We start from the raw sequence: 22673 nt of genomic DNA on the forward strand, positions 1-22673 counted from the left end.
GACTAATTCTTTAAATGAAGAAAAAACAAAGTATTTTGATAAATTCTGCGAATATTTATTAATCACAAAATATTCAGGCAGCTCCTTAGCACTTTTACTTATCTTATTGTTTATTATTAAAATATTTATTATACCTAAAAATACAAATAAATCATGAAAATATTACCTTCTGATTTTGCAAATACTTTTGCTTTTTTTTCTAACTACTCGAATTACTTATCTAAATTCTTCTTTTCAAACCAAACTCTGTGTTTTTTTTCCTTATCAATTTAACAAGTAATTCATTACAAAGAAAATATTTACGCGAGTGTTTTCTTTTTCATTCAATTGCACAGCAATTTTTTTTATTGATCTCTGCAGTCTTGGATAAATACGATATTGTTGTGCAAAAGTGAAATATGAGATTTTTATCGAATCGACAAATAAAAATGCATACAAAACGGAGAGGGAAAATATTTGATAAGTAAATGACAGAGAGTAAATAAGTAAATAACTATAAAAACTGCTTGTACGATAATTCCACCTTGATGAGTGTTTTAAAAATCTTAAAACAAACATTTTTAAAATAAAATAAATCCTTAAATAAAATTCTAAAGTAAATATGGCGTCATTTAGAAAATGTTGATAAAATATTGATCGTTTTATTTTTTATTTATTTGAGGATAAAAAAAATATATAAGATGCTTTCAAAGGGAATGATGATTTTTCTCTATCAATAAAATACTCTCACGAAATTTAAAAGATATCACTTTGTTATGAGATAAAATGAGTTTTTCTAAATGCTAAAATTTTGCACAAATTCTACCTAAAAAAAAATTGGGGAAAAATGCTTTAAGAATCCTCTTCAATGTAGGATTAAATCTGAATCCTTTCTACGTCACAATAAAATTTCCGCGCTTTCTTGGCACTTTTCACGCACGCACACAGACACACTATCAGACTTTTTCCATTTGAAGATTCTTCAACAATGGATTACTAATTGGATCCATTTCGAGGGCAGGCGGTGCCATTTCGAGGGTTGATGGGGCGGATGGAGTCACATCGGGACTCTCGCCAATTTGATGGCAGAGTAACTCCAGAATGTGCCCAAATGATGCCACATTTATATTTTGTCCCAGTAAATGGAGAAGGAGGAAATCTCCGACCTGTTTAGGAGGAGAAGGAAAAAAGCCACGCATTAGGTTCATTCTAAAAGGGAGGTGTTAAATGACGTAAACTCACCTCAATTTTCCTAATCATAGAATCAATTTCCGGCGATGTATTGTAGCGAAGGCGACGCTTTAGAATAAATTCACGTGTAGTTGGCATCATAACGATGACAGCAGAATAGATGATGGCCAGTCCAGATAGTACAGATAGAATGATAAACCAGAACCTGTCGCAATAAATTACAAAATAGAAACTTCTCATTAATCTATCAAGCGGTAGCTTGCAATGAGCTATTCATGGGGATTGTATTTTAGACATGAAGAAGGGAAGATAGTTTATTAGTCTAATTTCATTTTAATAGTTTTTTGACGTGTTTTGAAAATTCTAACTGCTGAATTTATGAAATTTTAAGGTGTGTATTAGATGTTTTAGAAAAGTGAAAAAATGCTAGAAAATATTGCGAACTCGATTTTCTACATTTTCTTTTGAACTTTTGGGGTTCTAGTTGTTACATAACATGAGGCTGAGTGCTTCTTAAGAGCAACGTCAGTTGATTATTATATTACATATGAAATTTAAAAGGTTCTTTCAAGAACTGAAAAGAAACTTTGTAGCTAAAAACTGCAGAATTTCAAGCCTAGAGAAAAGAAATTCTAGTCTAGATGTTTAAGGTTTTGGTATAAATTCTAGAATTTACAGACTAGAGACTGACATAGAGAAGCTGATATAAATTACCTAGAGTATTAAATATCTAGCCTAGAAACTCGAAGTTACAGCTTTGAATCAAGAAGTTCTAGATTAAAAACTATAAGCTCTAGCTTGAGGACTAGGAGTTTTATCCTAGATACTAGAAGGTTCCAATTTTAGTATATGTTCTGCCGAAGCAAGAACATACTAGAAGGTCTAGCTTAAAAACTAGAAGTTCCAGCCTAGAAACTTGAACCTCAATTCTAAGATCAAGACTTTCTATCCTAGAATCTTAAGAATAAAATAACTAACTCACCAGAGGAATATGTAGATCTTCTCATTGAGAATGTTGAGCGCAAGAACACAGAGGGCATCGTGCTTCTGAATACTTCCCGAAGATCCGTATTTGTGGAATGTACACTTGGTTACTCTCGGGAAAACCTCCACCATAGGATCGTAGCGACTTTCTTGATTCATATTGCTGAATTTGACCACATCCGTTCCGTAGGTGAGGAAAGCACCTCCCAGGAATTTGTCCACAAAGAAGATATTTCCCACTACGTTGATAAAATTGAGAATTTCGCAGATGAAGTAGCCAGTGGCGTAGGTGTTGTGTGTACTCAAACTGTCCACCATGTACTGCACAAGGCGACTCTGTCGCGAAATTCTTTCGTCTGGATTGGATATCAGGAAACCGCGCATTCCTTCGGAGATCATACGAATCTTGCCATCTTCAATGTTCTTCCAGAACCAGTGAGGAATGTAGAAGAGAATTCCCTGAAGGAGTTTTTAAAAAGTTGTTTTTAGTGAGATTCATTCAGGATGTTTTTCCGGGATTGTTTTGAATGTTTTACCTGGAAGAAGAGCATGAAGGGAACCCACTGGTAGTAGCTGTGGAAAGTTTTCTCAGCATTGTCATTGCCCAATCCCGAATGTGCAACTTCTGTCCCAATTGCTCTCCCATGTTGTCCGGGAATGGAGAAAGTGTACGTGATCCAGCAGTATGTGTTGATCACATGAGTTGGGACGGCCCCGTCGTTAATACAGGAAATTGGATCACCTGGAAAAGCCAAAAAATTATTATTTAAAAAATTGCAAAGAATCCTTGATAAGATCTGTGTCTAAATTTTATTAATTAACTTTCAATTCTTTACAAATCAAAGACAGATAAGGCTTAGAAATTCTTCAAGCAAAACTAACAATTTGTTTTTTAATTGCATTGTAAAGTTGCATCAAGGTAAAAGCTCTCTATTTGCTGAATCATAAACCCCATAATTTTTTTTCAGACTGCATGAATATTATTTTTTATCTGGAAAAGCTTACAAGATTAATTATTCTCAACGAAACACGTAGGTACGTTTAGCTTTTATGGGTTTCTTGCAAGTTTTCATAAAGTTTACAGGTTAAATTTTAAATTTCTTAAGGTCTCTGGTTGTTAATTTTTTCCGTTTAAGGATAATTTGTACCTACTTTGTAGGTTATTATTTAATTTAAATGAAATTTCTTCTTTTTCCTTGATTTTTTTTTGAGATTCAATTTAATTATTCAGTTAAGAGAAAGCCTCAAACTTTTATAGTCGTTGTGCTAAATTAAATAACAACTCACCTATTAAATTATTAGCTGTCACAATGATGCAGCAGACAAATAGGATTGCACTTGTTATCCTATAGTGGCATCTGAAGATCATATTATCGATTATGGCCTTATCAATAAGATACCGGACCTTTACGAATCCGGCAACAGCGGATACTAAGCCAAACACTGCCATGTTTGTTCTCTTAAACTAACGTTGATTGAAGACACGTTGATGTTCTATAAAATAAAACACAAAAAAACCTGAAATTACTCTCACGATTTTAATTGAAAACACTGTAAGTGCTGCTTGTTGTAGCTGACCCAAATAATGTTATGGTGGCTGATATGAAGTAAATAATTCTTTGTGTTTTTTTTTTGAGTGCGATAAAAAGTAAAAATTTATGTGTGTGATTATGGAAATTGAAACTCTCACAGGGGAGTTTTTTTTTATAATACGGCAGCTAAAAGTTTTTCAATTAATTTGCGGATTTTCCTTTCTCTGTTGCTTCCTTGGGCGCACATTCCGTACAAATTCCGGAAATTCTGGCGTCCACTTATTTCTTGTGCAAATAAAAAGTTTGTTTAGCAATTTTCCTCTCTTCATGCGGAGAGAGTCGAATTTCGAAGGGAGTCAAAGTCGGGGTAAAAATGTTTAAATTGTTGATTCATCAACAGGTTGCTTCTACTACATGCAAAATCAGCACTTCTGTACACTCGCGCCCCCCTATGGAGTGCATGGAGTTTGATTTATTTGCAGCTAGATTATCTCGCCTTGGTTGCATTTAGCGTGAGATTCACACAATTGATGCACATTAAGTGTTTGGTGCTTGATAAATGGAATGGTTATGCAATTATTCTGACCTTGGTCAATTGCAGAGAATTCTCGAGTCTACCTGATTGCGTGACCACGTCTCAAAGATTTTTCCAACCCATTCTCTTTACTTGACTTCTTTTTCTAGCCTTATGGGTGGCATTGGACCGCGCTTTTTGAGACGCTTGGGGGGTTTTAGGGTGCGATTCTAATGTCTTGTTTTCTGCTTGAGTTTCTTTATAATGGATTCCAGGCTTTGAAACTGAAATATTCACAAGTTTTTTAATAGAAGTTTAGTCCTGTTTAGAAAATTAGGGACTTCAAACTCCCGAGCAGATTCTTTCCAGAAAATTGAGGACTTTACATTTCTAAAGAAAGAAACATTGTCAGAAATTAGGGACTTCAAATTTCTGAATAAGTTCTGATCCTGAAAATTAGGGACTTCAAATTCTAGTCAGAATCCTTTTGAGACATTTAAGGATTTCCAAAGTGGTTTTTAAATCTAAATCGTTAACCTTTTAAATATCTGATTACGATCAGGAGAAGATTTTATCGAGCATCTTAACACCTAAAGATCTTCTGATTGTCAGATTTCGGTCTCTCTAGTCCGAAGAAAAAGGACAATACGCTCCCAATTCATTGAACGTCAGTAAGATTAACTTATCTTTTGCACTAATAACAATCATGGTAAGGTGTCCAGTATATGACTGACGCACGATCTTTGATAAAATCATCTACATAAACGTGAGATGGGAACTAAATCGCATGCTGGATCGCGTGATTGGCGGTCCGAATGGCTAAAGTGTTGATTTCTTTAAAGATTTCTTGTCATGTGTTTGACTTTTTTTTTTAAAGTTTCTCACAGTGTCCATTGTCTGGTCAGAGAATTGAATTTTGGGGCGTGCAGGGCAATTGAACTTCTTCCCGCGTTTTTGACGCCTGTGTTTTTTTGGGGCCATTTTCGTATTCTTTTCGTGTCATTCTCCTCCTGAAATTTCTCTCTTTTTTTCACCATCAAACTGTGGTTAATTCAATTTTCTCACATAGCAATTTCTCAAGTAATTTCTTTCCAAGTAAACTGTGAAGTGTGTGTGTATGCTGAAGAATGGTAATTTCAGCAAACACCCTCCAGAAAGAAAAGGAGGGGGGTTCAGTGACTCCCAGCTAAATTCTCCGTCTTTTTGTCTTGCTTTTTGTCATGCAATTGTTCTTCTTTCATTTTAATCTTACTTTATATACATTTTGTAGTTTGTAACTTTGAATAATTCAGTTGAGTGCATTCAAGTGCTAATGGAGTACTACATGAAGAAGTTTCTTTTGCTTCTTCACTTTATTTTTTTGTTTGTTTGTAATTTGCAGGGAGAATTGCAAGAGAGAAAAAAAAAGAAGAATTATGTTGTGTGCTTCACTTAATTCGGTGGTGGGTTACATCAGAACTACGACTTTAATTGCTAAAGATGCTTTGTAGCGGTCTAATGAGCGCACTTGGCACACAAAAAAAAAGAGCCAACAGTGTATGATTTGTATGATTTGTATGATACTTCCTGTGTTGCTGCCCACCACAGAGGAAATGATGATTTTCCACGTTTTCTGTGCATTTTGTTGACACAGACCAGGCACAATTTTTTAAATTTTGTGTGTTGGTGGAGTCAAAAGAAATGAAATCGATTTAAATTTTTAATTTTTTTTTGAGAAGGAGATTTATGGCAGGAAATCTTATCGCAAGCCGGCTTGTCAAGTAGGGGGACGAATTGCTTAAAAGCATATTTTCGGGGGGTTTATTTGGATAAGAGGAGCCCCATATGGGCGAGCTCCATTATTAGTTACAAAATGTTGTACAATTTACCCTGATATGGTTCTGTAAATCCAAACAAAGTATATTTTAAGGAGACAACGATGTGATCATCGTTACTTCTCATTCACACACAAAACGATAAGATGGACTGACTTGGCTCTTTTTTCTTCACTCCATGGTGTAAATATTTACTCGAAAATCTTGGACTTCTTCGGGGATTGTCTTCTATTTGGAGTCTTTGTTAAAAATTCAGTCACGAGTCGTTCACAGTTTTTCTTGTATCTCTTCTCTGTCTTTCCTCGAAAAAAAGCACATTGCTTTATAACTTTTTCTCACAAAGTCGATAAATTCATCACACAGTGTGACTAGGAGGAGAAATGATGGGTTGGTGCAGTTTCAAAATTTCATAGAAGAGATTAGAAAATTAAACTAATGGTCCTATTTTGAATTCTTCACAGATTTTGTAGGGGAACGTGGCCCAAATCGGACCGCCGCCCAATTGCGACCGCCCCTTTTTCTCGTAAATGACGAAATATTATAAAATTAGTTTCACTACATTATGAAGATATTATAGTAAGGTAATGTTAGCGCCTAAAATAAATTAATTTGGTACACAACAGGGCAAATTAAAAATCAAAATTCATTTTCAGCACTTGGCCGGCATTTCCTGATTTTAGAAACTAAGTTGATATGAGTTTTTTTCCCACTATTATGTCTCATATTATGCCGCGTTTCTGTAGCTTAGAGGGTCTAGTTTATTACTTGATTTACAATTTTTTGAAAGATTTTAGGCATTTTAAGTAATTAAGTGAAAATGTAATACATGCAGAATGGTCTAATTGCGACCCCCAAAATGTTTCAATTCGGACCGTCTATTTCCACCATTCACCACGGTAAAGCAGTCGCGCATGCGTGTAGTGGTGTGGAAGTGTCTCTCTCACACAGACCGCGCTGTGTTTTGATTTCGGGAAAATCAATATTTTTTCACGTTTCTTGAAAGTTTTTTCGCAGTGAAAATGTTCCTAAAGCCAAAGGGAAAAGCAGAAAGTGTAATTTACGCATTCCTCAGAAGAATTTTCGTGGATTTTCTGGGAATTACGTCAGTGAGTGCGCAATTGTCGGTGTGTGTGAAAGTGTGTGTAGTCACCTCAAGGGCGAAATGTCAAAACAAATGTGGGGAAGAATGAAAATAAATTCTTGATTTTCCGGCTTTTCCGGGTAATTCATGGCAGTTTCCCTATTTATAGTAGTGATAAATGTGATCTACTAGTGAAAAACCCACAAATTACGGCAAAAAAAGGGGGTCGCATTTAGAACACTCGGGGGGTCGCAATTAGAACACCGTGGTGAAAAAGTGCAATTTTAGCAACTTTTTTTAATTCCATTATTACTCAGAACAGGTAAGAGATAGAATGTTTGCATCTATAGAACAAAGTTAGCCTATTAAATGACCTTTCCAATGGTACCAAACTTGGAAAGATTTAATTCATTTTAATATGACTTTTTTCAATCCTTCTGAAACAGAATTTAGGGGGTCGCAATTGGGCCACGTTCCCCTATTCATTTAGCCAAATTTTGAGCTTTTATGCATCATTTTGCTCTTCTTGTACTTTCCAGCTACGTTTCGATAAATTCATCTCCTTCATCAGGTCTACTTTTTCTTAATTTTTACTTTCAAGAATTATAGAAAAAGATAAAATCATCACACATTTCAAAAGAAACTCAGAGAATTTCCAAGAAATCTTTCACTCTGTAAAAGGGAAGTCCACTAATCATGTTTTCTCACATTAAGAAATTATTCTAAAATGAATCATGGTGGCATTTTGTATTCCAAGCATCCTCCAAAGTGAATCACTTCTTTGCCTCTCAAGCAATGTCCGTGCGAGGTATTTCACCAAATTCACCATTTATTGCTTCATCATTCACAATGCCAAAAAGAACATTTTCGAGAGTGTGACAAAGTCAATTAATTATTTTTTCTCTCTCAACAAGCACATAGTAACTGTTAAGCGTCACACTGTGTGTACCTTTTTCAATGCTTCTTTGCATATTTTACTGCGGATTTTCTTCTCTTTTTTGCTGTGTTTGTATTGCTTCTATGGGAATTATGTAAGGTTTTTATGCTTTTTCTGAGAATGCATCACACAACGCGCGGATTTTTAAATGAACTGTGAGAGTGCAAAATTGGTTGTAAATTGCGTGTTTTATCGCAAAACAATTGGAAGAAAAATAATAATTGGATGAGATGTGCAAGACTTTTGCGTGCTTTTCACATTTTCCTCGAAAATACTATTTCAATGCTCTTCCCCTATGTTTTTGTGAGTCCCCTTTATGAGCACCCTCGGGTGCATTTGTTACGTGCCCAAGGAGGGATAGAATGAGGGAGATTTGAGGGGTGATGCCGAATGCTGTTCCTGGAAGTGCGTGAAGTGTGTGTTTCTGAAACACGAAACACACACTTCCCAATATCGATTGAATTTTTTTCCCATAGTACGTAATATATCTGCTTGGTATTTGTCGAAGGCAAATTTATTCACATTGGAGCAATTATTCAAATAAAAATATCTTTGTGAGAATGAATGTGGGAGAAACCCCGTTTTTGTTGCCCGCACGGTGGATAAAATTTGTCTTTTTTTTGGGATGTTGATAAAAGGGGGACATCATCGGTGAGTTTTGGATACCCCCTTTTTTTCTGGTGTGTATCCATAGAAACTCTCCCAGAATTGTGTGTATGCGTATGGATATTGATTGCAAGCAACCGTGGAAGGTATGTCGTAATTGGGCAACATAAAGGTGAAGAGAAAAAATTGAAGTTTCACCATATTTTTACGGTTTAATATCGACTCAAGAGCGCTCATTTTATGCTCCCGCAAGAAAGCCCAACATTTTGAGTTTTTTTCCTCCATAAATGTGTATAAAAACAAGGAAAAATTTCCACTGCAAGGCGTCACTTTATCACAATTTTCTTCATCTTCCTAAAAGCCATTCACAAATACGTTTGGGAACAGTCTTCATGGGGGAAAGAAGAATGCGTTTGCCACATAATCGTAAAAGAGACCATCGATGGTAAAGTGTTGGAGTGAAAGAGCTCCATTGGCTGTTGTGAGTGAGATGCCATCACCACAGGTCCCGAGCGTCCAACATCTTAACACGGGCCGCAATGGAATGTTGGAAGCCATCTGCACTCTAAATCCATTTTCTTTCCAAGCATTACCATGACCCCCACCCTGCAACACCGCACAATTTTTCTTCATTTTCTTCACCACCAAAAATAAATTTCCATTTTGCAAAATTTACCACACACACAGAACAAATAAAATAAATGTGTAGAAAATAAAATTTGCCGGGCTTCATTAATAATTCTCACCTAATTTTCACTCGCGCGGGTCAAACTTGTTGAGTTTTCTTTGCAAAAAAAAACTCGTGGCAAGAATGAATGGAATGTTTAAAAAACAGAACTTGGGGAGATTTGTATAAAAGACAAAACTCAGAGATCACATATGAGGGCAATTTATCCGACCATTGCGTTTCCCCTCCGGAGGTCTCAGGCAAACTGAGGAGTGTGGTTTCAGATGTGAATTCCGAGAGTTGCCTCCTGGTGCAAGTCTCTTTCTTCAACTAAAACTGGTTGCGTTTGGGTCCCAACACATCTAACCAACTGACTCACACTCGCGATGTGTTTGTAATACAGTGGTGATCCGCATGATCACCATTATGTGGCTTGAGTGTCTTTTATAGCGAACAATGCTCATTTACGCGCATGCTTTGAAAAAAGAAATAGTTCTTGTTGGTTTTTTAGGAATTTAATTTTAAAAAGTTAGCTTTAGAAAAGATCATTTAAGAAAGATTTAAATATATAGCATTTACCGGAGCTTTTTATAGCTCTTTTGCTATATAAAATTTAAGATCTGAAAATTCATAAAGACTTCTTGCATTCGAATTAACTTTAAGTCCTTAAAATCTGACGGAGGATCAAGAAAATGCATTATCCGTGGATTTTTAAGTTTTAAATTAATTCTAAACAGTAAAATCTTTGCTTAAAAATGATTTTAAAGCTTTAGGAACGTCTGAAGGTAAAGTTTTATTCTCATTGAGATTTTCCTGCAAAGCTACCATTATAAGAATTTGTTTAAATTCAATTAGAATTGAAAATTCATCCAAAAGCGTCAAATGAAGATCCGGAAATGGGTAAAAATGTTATTTGACTTAAAATTGAGGTTAGAATCTATTCTATGAAAGCTACAAAATTAAGAACCTTTTATATCCTTGTGAACAAACTAAGGATCCTTTTTATTCTCATGATCAAATAATGAAAAAAAAAGTTTTTTTTTACGCTTAAAATAAATAGTTTTCATTAACGAACATATTCCCATGAATAGATCACAGTAATTTAATTCGAAGCCCAACTGTATACTTTGTGTAGGGAATGAACAGAGACAGCTGCTGATGTTGAACTGCCTTATAAATAATAAACCAACAGTGTGTATTTAGTGCCTCTATATAAGCAAAAGCACCGATCTTTTTTCTCCAATATACAAAGCCTTTCTGCATGTAGTGGGATCCTCCTTTGGTGTATAGTGGGGCTCCCTCACTCACGCACTGATGTTTTAATTAGTTGAATTCACCTCAGAGAGACAGGTAACTCAAGTAGCGTTTCGCTATATTGCCGGTACTCTCTTATAAAATCACCATCAATCTACCTCAAATACCAAAATACTAAATAAACTCTCCAACAAATTTACTTTGAATGATCTTGGAACGGTGTGATCGTGTGTGATCGCAAGCAAAAACGCTAGATCAATGCATGATCACTGCGATCACCTTTGCCATATGTGGGTAAAATTATTTTATTACGATAAATATAATTGCCTTTTATGTGCTCAAACGATCAGAAATATTCTTCAAACGATTCTATATCTTTCTGATTCGGAGTAAAAAGTTTTATTGTCGCGCGATCGCTGACTATATAGCAGCAACAAAAAAGATCAAGCTTTAGTTGGGAATTATGATGTATATGCTTGAGAAACTTAAGGTGTTTGAGATTTTACGAATTAGCACACAGACTCCAAAGGTTGCACTTTAGTGCTGAAATTTCTCTTACCTTCGCTTTTTCTCAATGATCGCGCACATGATCTTCTTATGGGATCTGTAGTTTCCCCAGAAAATGAGATCTTTTCGCATCTGAAATCTCAATGAATTTACTTTGGCAAAATGCTCAAAGTTAAATACCCAAAAATCCTTTCTCGCGATGAAAAAGAGGTTTAATGACTCGCATGGAGAAACATCACGGATCGGGTATCACATACTAAATTGATCCCCAGACTTAAATGATTAATGAATCCACTGGGCTTCCCATATTGAGGTGTTTAAACACAAAAAAGCTCCCCGGCACAAAACAGGTATTTTGCATCAAGCGATTGGTTTGTGCAAAAAAAAAAAAAATGAAGAAAAATTCGCAATTCGCAAAGTCTCTAAAAGTGGAATGTTCTCGTTGGATATATGGCCGAGGGAGTTGGGTTCCTTGCCAAACCTGTTCTCCACCATTGTGAGTGTGCAACAAGACCGAGAATGCTTTCTTGACTTTTTCTTCACATGTCCTCCCTCCCTCCATGTACCTCACGCATTCCTCTTTTCTTGGGTGCTTCACTTTTGCACAAGATAAAAAATTCGCAACTTTGTTGGCTTTTTCTCTTCCTTTTTTGGTTAAAGGTAGAATGTATCCATTTCTTGTCCGTTGTCACACAGCGAAAAAGAATGGCGGTGAGAATGAATCTAAAAGGTGAAAAAAAGAAAGAAATTAAAAATCTCAATGTGGTACAAGGCAAACCATTTTTGCTGCTGTGGCTTGACTACAAAATTATTTATGCTGCAACGAGTGCGGTGCATTGATATTTCGCCGGTTCATTAAGCAGCCATGCTGGGTGACGCAATCCTTATCTATGTACATATCTTGAATATAAAATTATGATTTTTCATTAATTTTATTGTTATAATACAGAAGTTTTTTTTTGTTTTAAATGAAAAGAATTGTTTGATACGTTTTGATAAAAAAATAAATTTAAAATAAAGAATTGAATTGAAAGTAAAGAATTTTTTAATATAGTTTAGTATCTAAAAGTTCTTTGTATTTAAAAGTTTAAAGAATTGCAATGGAGACGCCTGGTAGTCTTAAGACGCTCAATTAGAACGCTTAAATTATCTTTATTAAAATTGACTTTTTATTCTCTTTTAAAATATTAAACAAATTATTTATAGAAAAAAATATAAAAAGCTCAAACCACAAAATCAACATCAAAAGCTTTTAAAAAGCTCTCATAATTTAAAGCCTTTTAGAGGAGAATTGTTCTATTGCTTGCCACCTACGCAGAGAGATAACAAATTTCGTATTTCATCATCAAATTTTACCTCCACGAATCATTAATCATTGTATTTGCTTTGAAATGTCCCTGAATTGCTCTCCATTGATGAGTGGAAAAATGTTACGCCTTTTTTGTAAAGTTTTTTTTTTATTTTATTCACTTCACAAAGTTTGTTATTGAAATTATTTGGTTTTGGTTTTCCACTCTGGTGGTTAGCGTGTGAATTTGATAAAATAAAATAAATTTTTCCCCTCAAAAGTGTGGGCTTAAAAGGGAAATCAGCGATAAATCTGTTCTTTATTTATTATGTAGGTTTATCTCTATGTATATACGGGAACCACAAATATTTTTTCATTGCAAATAAATTATTCCCTTGATTGCATCTAATTGGAAAAAAATATTTTTAAATAAATCGACAAAATAATTTCCATCTGCGAGAGATTTTCATGGTTGGTTCAATTTTCTAAACTGCCATGAATGGGTTTAATTTACTTCCTTCGCTGTGCCGTGCTGGAGCTAAATGAATTTAAGCAATTTTAATGCAAATTCATGCATTATTTCGATGATTCAATTTGGGTTTTTAATTTAATGCGGGAATTGCAATCTGACCTACAGACTTTTCTGCACTTATTAATCAAATCAGTCTGCATTAGAGTGAAAGAGAACTGTTGCACTTTATTTTTACTTCTTCTGTGACTCACTCCACGCGATGCTTTTGTACTTGATAGCAATATTATTCTTTCTACAAAATTGATAATAGAGAACGTGTAGAAAAGTCTCTCGCAATCTTATCAGTCTTCCGTCTATGTATGTCAATGGGAGATAAATTCGTAGCATTGCTCCCTCCTGATTTGAGCTTTTCTTCTGTTATTTCACTTCTGCAATGTGTCGGGGTAACATTAAATTTTTGCTGCTTATGTTGCGGTTTTCCTGTGAATTTTCAAATTTCTGTGAAAGTTGATTTGCTGCATTCTCTCTGTGCCAAAAAGTCATGTGATCATCCCTGTGGCAAATTTTGAATAAATTTTTTCAGTGATTTTTGGAGAGTCAGTGAAAATCAGGAGGAAATATGACTTTCTACGTACCTCTTCCGGAATCTGAAAGGTTTAATGAATTTAGAATAAATTAAAAATAAATTTGAAAATGTTGAAAAGTGATTTTTGACATCAAGGAAAAGATCTAAATTGAAAGAAAGAAGGAAAAATGGTTCAGTTTAATTTTTTTTACGCAGTGCTGTCCTGTCCTTCGTTCTTATCACCGGGACTTTTTTGCAACAATTTCTTTATAATGCTAATCAAGAAAACACTTGAAACTTTGTTAGCTGTTTCCACATAATTTTACACTTGCGTTGAGTGCAGAAGATTAAATCATTTTATTGACGAGAGATTTCCAAAGAAAGTTCTGAAAATGCTTTTGAGATAAGAAAGTTAATTTTAGAATTGAAAAGCTTTTTTTTCATCTGAAATCATTGCTAGGAAGTTTGGAAATTATGAGAGTTAGAGCTTAACTATTCTTACAATAAGGCTATGAAGCTTTTCTTTAATTGTTTTCATAAAATCTTATAATATTTTTTATAGAATCTTGATGTTTTCTTTTGTTAGGGACATTTCTTAGGGCAGAATAATTCTTAAGTTATCAAGAATTTAATTCTTAGGCAGATTCTCTTGATTTTTTTTTCAAGTTAAAATAAATTAGATTTAGGAATCTGATAACCTGTCTCGTGAATTCTTTTCTTAGATTCTTGAATCCTTATGATTGTTTCGTGCTTTCTAAAGTTTTTCTCGTTTTGTTAAATTAAAAAGTCTCAAGAATTCTTTTATCGTTTAACCATAAAGTTCTATTGATTTATTCAATTTTTTTCGGAATGTAATCGGTTTTAAAACTTCTTCTTTAATTTTCTGGTTAATTTCCTTTATTCTGTATAGAATTATTTCCGATCTGAGTTCTTATAGAATTCTGCATAAGAATTTTTTATGATTTTCCTAAAAATAAATTCCTGCAAACAAATTATTCCTCTAACCTCGTATTTTGTTTCGCTTACTGAAGAATTGTTTTAAAATTCTTTCATGTTTACGTGGAGTTTATGGAAAAAAGAAGTATTTAGAATAAAATATTAATAAGAAAAATATAATTCTCTCATTCCCGTGTTACTGAGAACAAAAAGTAGTCCAACTTGTACTCTTTCATATTTTCCAAGTTAACTAAAACAAATAAAACTATCGAATTTCACACAAAGAAATATTTGAAAACATGCACCTAATAATCTCAATCATTCTCTTAATCACTCACCTCGTAGTTCTAACACATCTAAATTGGACATTCTTGTGGTCAACCAAGTATAAAGAGAATTTTCTCAATGCGGAGGCTTAAATACAAGTTCAATGAATCACTAATTCTTCCGTAAAAGCCACTGTTGTTTCCCTTTCTTATGATCTTCCCCATGATAAAGTTTCTGTCTAATCTTTTCTTCTTCTTCGTTCTCTGACTCATAATTAAGTACTTCCAGATGCCAGAGTGGAGGAAGAAGAAAAAAACAAAACAACTCCCGAATTTCTTTGACCTCGCATAGAATGTGAATTATGCTCTGTTATCTGTTTTAATGTTAAGATAAGAATTTAAAAGTCTCGTGAGGGGCTTTTGCAAATGACAAGAAAAAAATAAGTCAGGTCAAGAAGGTATAAATTCCGCAAATTGATGTCCGTGTGTGTGATTTAAAGAAAAGCAACACGTGGATTTATATTTGAATGGTGTAAATCAGTAGCTGGGCCCCAGCTACTGGTGAGGTTTAATCTTTCTTTTTTTTCTGTTAGTGACGTGCTTGGAAATCTCTTGCGTATATGTTGGAGATTTCTTCTCTCATTCCGAATTACACGTAAAATGCGAGAGATTTTTCTTCACTTGTGTGCACCTCCTGCTGGCCATATTCTCTTTTGCCATATAACGTTGTAAATAAGAAGGCAATGAAATAAATTCTTCTTGAACTGTGATCCACAAGAGGCCACAGAGGAAGAGAAATATGAAGGAAGACAACACGAAAGACTTACGTGAGTCAGAGCAAGATGATGAGAAATGTCTTTTACCTGTGTGGTTTAGAAGATTTTTATACCTGGAGCGCGTTAAATGCCTCCTCAACCATTTCTCGCACACAGAGATTCGGATATGGAGGTTTACTTTCCAGTGCATGAGTTTGGAAGCACAACAAAAAAAAAAATGTAAGATCACTTCTCAGGAACGAGTTTCTCAAACAAACGGCAAAGGCATAAAACATAAAAGTGTGTGCAGAGGATGGGTCAGAGGAAGAGCAATGCGAGAGGTTTGCTCTTCCAGCGCGAAGATGTTTCATCGCGGATGGGAACAACGCCACACAGGCCAATTTATGTAGACGACGACGATGATGAAGAGACTCACCGGAACGGATTCACCTCTTTGCGCGCGCTCTCTCGCTCATTCCCGCGTGCACCGCTGAGTGTTCAAGAAAACTGTCTTGAACTCTCTTGTGGGGCTTTGGGTGCTTTTGTCTTATTTGAATTCCAAACGGGGCCGCATCTCATTCTGACCTGCGGGACAAAGCGCCCAGGAAGTGAGATGGAGAAATTCAATGTGAGCTCGAGACGCGATCAAAACCTCACTTGCCCTGCCTTTTAGCAGCTCTGCCGTGTAGTCACACACAGCACGACACAATCCAATCAGAGTTGATAAGTTTCGCGAAATTATTGAATGTTCGCGTGAAATTTATGATTAATGCTAAAAGAGATAGAGAGAGACCTGTTTTGGGGAAGCACAAATGTCGATTTTTATGGATTTTTGGTTGTTGGAGTGTTTAACTAAAAGCGAAAAGAGGCATCCACAAGCTTTTAAGATTAATATAAATTCTAATTTATGAACTTTATGACAAATAAATATAATTTAGATTACAGGTTTTTGTAAAATTGACAGAATTAATAGATTTGCAGCCAAGACTCTTATTTTAAGAGATGAATTTAGATTGATGAATTTTTAAAGTTTTGCGGTATTTAAATAAATTTTATTTGCTCAAAAAATTTATTTATTTTTAAAATATTGTTTTTAAATTCGTCCCCACATAGGTAAATATTTTTTTCTTAAAAAATCTCTTATTTTTGAAAGTTATTTTCAATAGCAATAAATCTGGAGGATATAAGTAAAACTCCTGAATATTACCTAGAAAACTTTTAATCTAAAGAACTGATTTGCTTTTTATTAAAGAAAAAAATTATATCGACGTACAATACGAGCTCTTAATTTTAAGAGAAGAATCCAAGTATTTGAAGATTTTTTTTTTATTAAAACGGGATCAATCTAAAAGATGATTTTTGGAGATTTTTCTTTTAAATAAAATGAGAGTTGTAATCTCATGGATTTAAGCCGTAAATGGATCGTTCTTTTTTTAAAAATTGGTTTTACCGTAAATCTCTTATTTTAAGAGATCACTGAATATTCAAAGAGAATTTGCAAAAAAAATATCTTCTTGATTATATTCTTCTAATTACAAGAGATTTTAAAGATGGTTGTGCAATATTTGCATATTTTATACAATTTTGTTAAGATAACTAAGAGAATTATATTTTAAATTTAAAAGAACCTTTGAATACCAAAGTAATATTAATTGTTGAACTGGTAATTTAAAGTTTATTTTTGTCTCAAATTAAATTGCTTAAAACCCGAGGCACTAGCTGTAAGTTAATGAATTTTCAACTCTAATTTTCACCCTTAGGGATATAAAGTTTTCCTCTCAAACTCAAGAGAATCGCAAGAGGCTCACTGTGCTAAAGGTGAATTAATTAATTCTGGCACCTTACACATGGATTATGATAATCTTTCGGGGAATTACATGAATGATAATTCCATGAATTAATGGCGTGGAAATTTATCTATAAATATCTCTTAAAGTAGATATATTGTAAGAAACTCTCTGTTTAGCAAATTTTCACATAATTTCTGCACAATTCTTTTGCATTTTATCATTCTTCGGAAGGAGGGTAGAAGAATATTGTCCAAGACTGCAAGAGGAGGTCTTTTCTTATGCAAATTTTACAATTTCTCAGTTTGACGGAAACTCCATCTCGAGAAATCATAAAATTCATACACAGCATTGAACCATTGATGGGTTTTGGAAAGAAAATTATGTATCCCACACACAAAATGCCTTGAAGGGAAAGGAGAGAACAATGAGTCTGTCTTCTCATTCTTCTCCATCTTCGTGATTGATTCCATGTAAATGCATCTTAAAGAGCTCCACGGAGGCACTGTCTGAATGCTAATACGGGTAGCTGAAGGAAAGATTTTTAGTTGAATGTTGTCTCCATGTTTTTATCCAATCAGGAAATTATGTCTGGACTTGGTGCCGAGAATTGGACCATTGGCTGTTAATCCGCACAGTATTGGGATTGTATCTCTGCACAATGTTCACGTGAATAGTGCTGAAAATGCCAAAGCGTCTTCTGTGAGTAGACATTTCTTTGTTTTTTTTTGTTAGAGTAGTTCTTAACGTCTTGAGAGATATTTCTTAAATTCTTTTGACGTGCAGAGTCGAGGCACATTGAGGAGGAAGACAACTAAAACCATCCTCACCCATCATCTGTACTTCTGCATGCGAGACTTTGGGCATCGCATTGGGGATGATGCAGAAGTTTACTTTTACCTCTATGACGGCAATACTGCCCGTATGAGAGCCCTCTCTGAACGATTCCTGGTCAAAATATCCAAAGATGGCTTCTCAAATTACATCGAGAAGCTCCACAGCAATTGTACAGTCTTCACGGATCTCGGGGTTTCGGATCTGAGTGCTGATCTCTACCTCGTTGCCAATGTAATGCGCGTTGGGAGGATTCTGCACTCAGAAAGCATAAAGAAGGGTGATAAATTGATGGGATCGCAAAACTACAGACGACCCTATGGGGTGGGTGTCCTGCCTCTGGGCGAAATAGCGCAGTATGACAATTCAATTGAACCAGAAGAGAAGGAGTTCAGTTTCAAGATATTCCAATGCGAAGAGAAGGACTACCATCAACTACACGAGTTGATTATAAAGAAAGCAAGCGGGAAGTTCTCTCCGATCAATGCGAGTGGACAAAATCACTATGGGCTAGTTGTGTCACTTAAACTTCTTCATGGTGGTCTAGGGCAGGCAAAGTTGGAGCAACCTCTTCTGTTCCAGGTAAGAATTTTTTCATTTAAAAAAAAATATGATGTTGTTGAATTATTTTGATTTTATGAGTCAAATTAGTTAGAAAAACATTTTTGTTGTCTGAAATTCTTAAGAAAGCTAGAAATCCTTGTTGTCCTAAACTAGAAAATTAAGGAGATCTTCAAATTCCTAGCCGTTATGATTTATTTTATTCTTAGGTTATCAATTTTCCGATTAATATTTCCCTAAAGAACCTGGATTGATTAATTCCTGGGTAAAACTACTAACCAATTCCTTCTTTACTGGTCCAGAAATTTTGAAGTCCCTTTCCAGAAATTTCAGTTTTTTTTTTAAGATTCCAGCAGTTTTCTCTTCTTTGCATAAATTCTTTTCTTTTCTGACCATAATATTCAGTTCTTTTAAATTAATGAGTAATTTTAAAGAGAGGAACTTTCAAAGCCTTTAGTCCTTAATGCTCCTCAGTCATAAAGACTCCTGATGATTAAGTTCAGAGCCTTTTTCTTATCATCTGTTTGTCCCCAAAGGGCACAACAATCACCCGCAAAATGGGCTTCCCGGATGTAATAATGCCCGGAGATGTGAGAAATGATCTCTTCCTGACCCTCGAAAGGGGAGAATTTGAGCGTGGTGGAAAGAGTACGGCCAAGAATATTGAGGTAACGGTCCTAGTTTACGATGCAACGGGGAAGATTCTCAGTGAATGCCTGTGGGGAGCTTCTGGGATGGAGCCCTACAATACGTATCGCTCAATGATTCTCTATCACCACAATTCGCCATGTTGGAATGAAACCCTCCGGCTAAGTGTGCCCATTGAGAAGTTCTCAATGGCGCATATTCGCTTTGAGTTCAGGCATTGCTCAACGCGTGAGAAGAGTGATCCGAAACTCTTTGGATTCAGCTTTGCACGGCTGATGGAACCGAGTGGGGCAACCCTGGCTGATGGGACGCACGAATTGTACGTCTATAAATGTGAAGATCCAACTAAACTTCTCTCAGCGAGCTACTTGAAGCTTCCATGTTGGGCTAATGATGAGCAGGCACAGCAGGATAACAGTTCAGTATTCCATAGAAGCTCAAAGGAGACTCTGTACGTGAAGAGTCTTCTGTGTTCAACGAAACTCACACAAAATGCAGACTTGCTGTCCCTGCTTCAGTGGCGAACACATCCGGAGAAGATTCAGGACGCCCTGACACGTGTCCTGAGGCTGAGGGATGAGGAGTTGGTGAAATTCCTGCAGGATGTTCTCGATGCTCTCTTTGCGATGTTCTCAAATGAAGAGGGCAACAGTACGGAGCATTCAGGCCTCGTTTTCCACGTTCTCGTGAGCATCTTCAGCCTCCTGCAGAGCAGCAAATTCCAACACTTTAAGCCAGTCATTGATGAGTACATTGAGAATCATTTTGCAGCTGCTCTCGTCTACAAAGGACTCATTACGTCTGTTCAGCACTTAGCTGAGTGGATGACATCAGCTGAACGTCCGGAACCCATTCAGAAGTGCTTCGGATCGCTCGAATATATCTTCAAGTTGATAATTCAGTCAAGGAAGTTATTCTCCAGAGCTACAGGAGGACAATATGAGGAATCCTTTAGAAGGGATCTCTATTCCCTGTTCACAGCTCTCAATCGTATGCTCTCTGTGCCATCGTACGATGTTATCCTTCTCACGCAGGAAGCTCTTCTGCATTCAACGGGAATTGTTCTTGAGCAATTGAAAGGGACTCTTCCACCGTCGGAGCTGGGAGTTTTAGCTCGGAATATGCTGGATGCTGTTCCGAGGGATTCTCAGCCACGTCTTATTCAGGCAAAGATGCAGGCAGTTAAGGATTTAGTTTCGGGACAACTATTTCATGACGATGAATCACGATCTGTGATTCTGACTGTGGCGTGCAAGCATCTGCGTATCCACTTGGCCAGGAGGGATGAACTGCGACTCTGCAGTGAAATTCTCGGAGAGATTCTTAATCACACGCATGAACTGAAGCTGCAACAGCTGGAAAAGCCCTCAAATACCCTTCAGCATGACTTGGATGCTCTGTCAACGAATATCCTGGATATGCTGATGCAAGCAATAATGATCATCATGGAAGGATCTCCGAGTGTTCTCTCCCCACTCGTGGCAGTTCTTCTGGGCATTTTGCAGCAAATGGATGAGGTGCACTACAAGCACTTGTGGGATGAGTTGAGCATGAATGGGGAATCGATGGAGCTGAAGGATTTCCTCCATCGTACCTTAGCTGTCTTCAAGGAACTCCTCACGCAGGATTGGCAAGTTTTCCCCAATGATTGGCTCGTCATGAAGATGGCTGCCAATGATGTGGTTCGGAAGGCACTGGAGGAATTTGCAAAGCCTCTAGTTTATCGCTATTTGGGACCGAATGTGTTTGATTCTCAGCTCTGGTGGGCTTACTTCAGCTTAGCTGTTACCTTCCTGACACAGCCCTGCCTGCAGCTTGAACAGTACCATGAGACAAAGCGGCGGAAGATTCTTCATGCTCATGGAGATATGAGGGTTCTAATGGGATTCCAGATTCTCAGCATGTGGTCACAGCTTGGGGATCACAAGCTCCATTTTATCCCCTCAATGGTGGGACCCTTCCTCGAGGTGACACTCGTACCAGAGCCAGCACTACGGAGAGCCACCCTGACTGTCTTCTACGACATGATGCAATGCGAACAGGTGAGTTTAGAAGAGAATCTGATATGTTCCCGGAAAGTGACCTAAGTGGCTGAAAGTTGTGCAGTGATCTTGCTCATTGCATCAGGAAGTTTCTAAGGGATCTTAGGAACTTCCATTTCAACACCCGGCTGATCTTTGATGTTATCTAGGGGTCAAAATCTGAGTTTATAAAAGTGCTTCACACAATTGCAAAGGAGACTTCCTAAATGGACAGATTTTGACCCAAAGAGAAAATCAATGATCAACCGGGTGTTGAAAAGGAAGTTCCTAAGATCTCTTAGAAACTTCCTGATGCAATGGTCAGGATGAATGCACAACTTCCGGCCACTTAGGTCACTTTCCGGGAACATATCAAATTGTTCCGGGAAGAAAAGTGTACAAACTTCAAGTAGCTTCCAAGAAGATTTTATTAAAATGTTTTAATGATTTTTCATGACTTAGGCCTCCCGAGGATCCTTCCGTCTTGTGGAGAGTGAACTAATTGACAAGCTAGATCTCCTGATTAGCGAGAATAAAGGGGATGACGAGTACCGAGAGCTGTTCAGTACGATGTAAGTATAAAACAATTAATGTCTGTCCCTCCTATGAGACTCCTCTTATACAGAGATGATCATCCTGTACATAAAATCATAAATCATTCATCACATTGTACATAAAAGTGAACCACTAAAAAAATCAAATAATTTGCTTGCGGATTCGCTTGAAGGGAGCATCTGAGCTTGGTGTAAGTTTCCTGTGTCTCTCTGACTTCTCACAATTTGTTCTTTTTCTTTTAAAAATTCTTTTTGTGTCACATTTTTTGTTGTTGTTGTTGGGAATTGGCCAAGATTTGTGGGCTTTTCTGTGCTAAATCACGCGTGTGCGGATCATTTGCCAATGATTCTTGGGTGGCTTCTTCTTCACTGTTGTGAGTACTGTGTCTGCGTGGAAATTAATGGGGCTTTGTTTTGTTGACAGTCTGCTGGAGAAGGTTCAAATGGAGGCACCCACTTGGCAGGAAGCCGGAGCGGCTTTTATAACTTCCGTCACGAGACTGCTGGAGCGTCTCCTTGACTACCGGAGTGTCATGCAGGGTGATGAGAATCGTGACAAGAGAATGTCCTGCACGGTGAATTTATTGAATTTCTACAAGAATGAAATTAACAGGAAGGAGATGTATTTGAGGTGAGTTGCTGCCTGTGGGATGTTGGAAGATGTTGGATGAGGTTTAATGTTGATTTTTCGGTGGCAGGTACATCTACAAACTCCTGGATTTACATATCCAAGCTGAAAACTACACAGAAGCGGGGTTCACGCTGAAACTCTACGCTGATATGCTGAGCTGGGATCGGGAGACGCTGACTTTCTCCCCGCAGGACAACATTGGACAGCCAGAATGGCAGCGGAAGGAACATCTCTACCATGAGGTGGATTTTCTTTCTAAATTCAATCAAAGAATTTACTAATAAACATT

The 22673-nt window shown here is 36.5% G+C and overlaps 2 protein-coding genes across 3 annotated transcripts in view; one reads left to right on the forward strand and one right to left on the reverse strand.

The window, feature by feature from the left end:
• LOC129787074 (dedicator of cytokinesis protein 3) overlaps positions 1–22673 on the forward strand; it is a 39573-nt gene that overhangs the window by 11623 nt on the left and 5277 nt on the right. For both annotated transcript variants that reach the window (XM_055822380.1, XM_055822379.1), the window contains exons 4-9: positions 17717–17837; positions 17922–18551; positions 19067–21220; positions 21662–21771; positions 22178–22384; positions 22452–22626. In XM_055822380.1, the coding sequence (XP_055678355.1) occupies positions 17717–17837; positions 17922–18551; positions 19067–21220; positions 21662–21771; positions 22178–22384; positions 22452–22626 (3397 nt within the window). The remainder of the gene's footprint in view (positions 1–17716; positions 17838–17921; positions 18552–19066; positions 21221–21661; positions 21772–22177; positions 22385–22451; positions 22627–22673) is intronic.
• LOC129787081 (innexin inx3) lies at positions 34–9643 on the reverse strand. Its single transcript, XM_055822389.1, has 6 exons — positions 9385–9643; positions 3442–3648; positions 2691–2896; positions 2153–2613; positions 1222–1375; positions 34–1145 (listed from the first exon to the last, which is right to left on the reverse strand). Exons 2-6 carry the CDS (start codon positions 3602–3604, stop codon positions 936–938), a joined length of 1194 nt encoding a protein of 397 aa, XP_055678364.1. The 5' UTR covers positions 3605–3648; positions 9385–9643; the 3' UTR covers positions 34–935.

The sequence above is a fragment of the Lutzomyia longipalpis genome, chromosome 1 (assembly GCF_024334085.1).
Source record: "Lutzomyia longipalpis isolate SR_M1_2022 chromosome 1, ASM2433408v1".
Classification (NCBI taxonomy): Eukaryota; Metazoa; Arthropoda; class Insecta; order Diptera; family Psychodidae; genus Lutzomyia; species Lutzomyia longipalpis.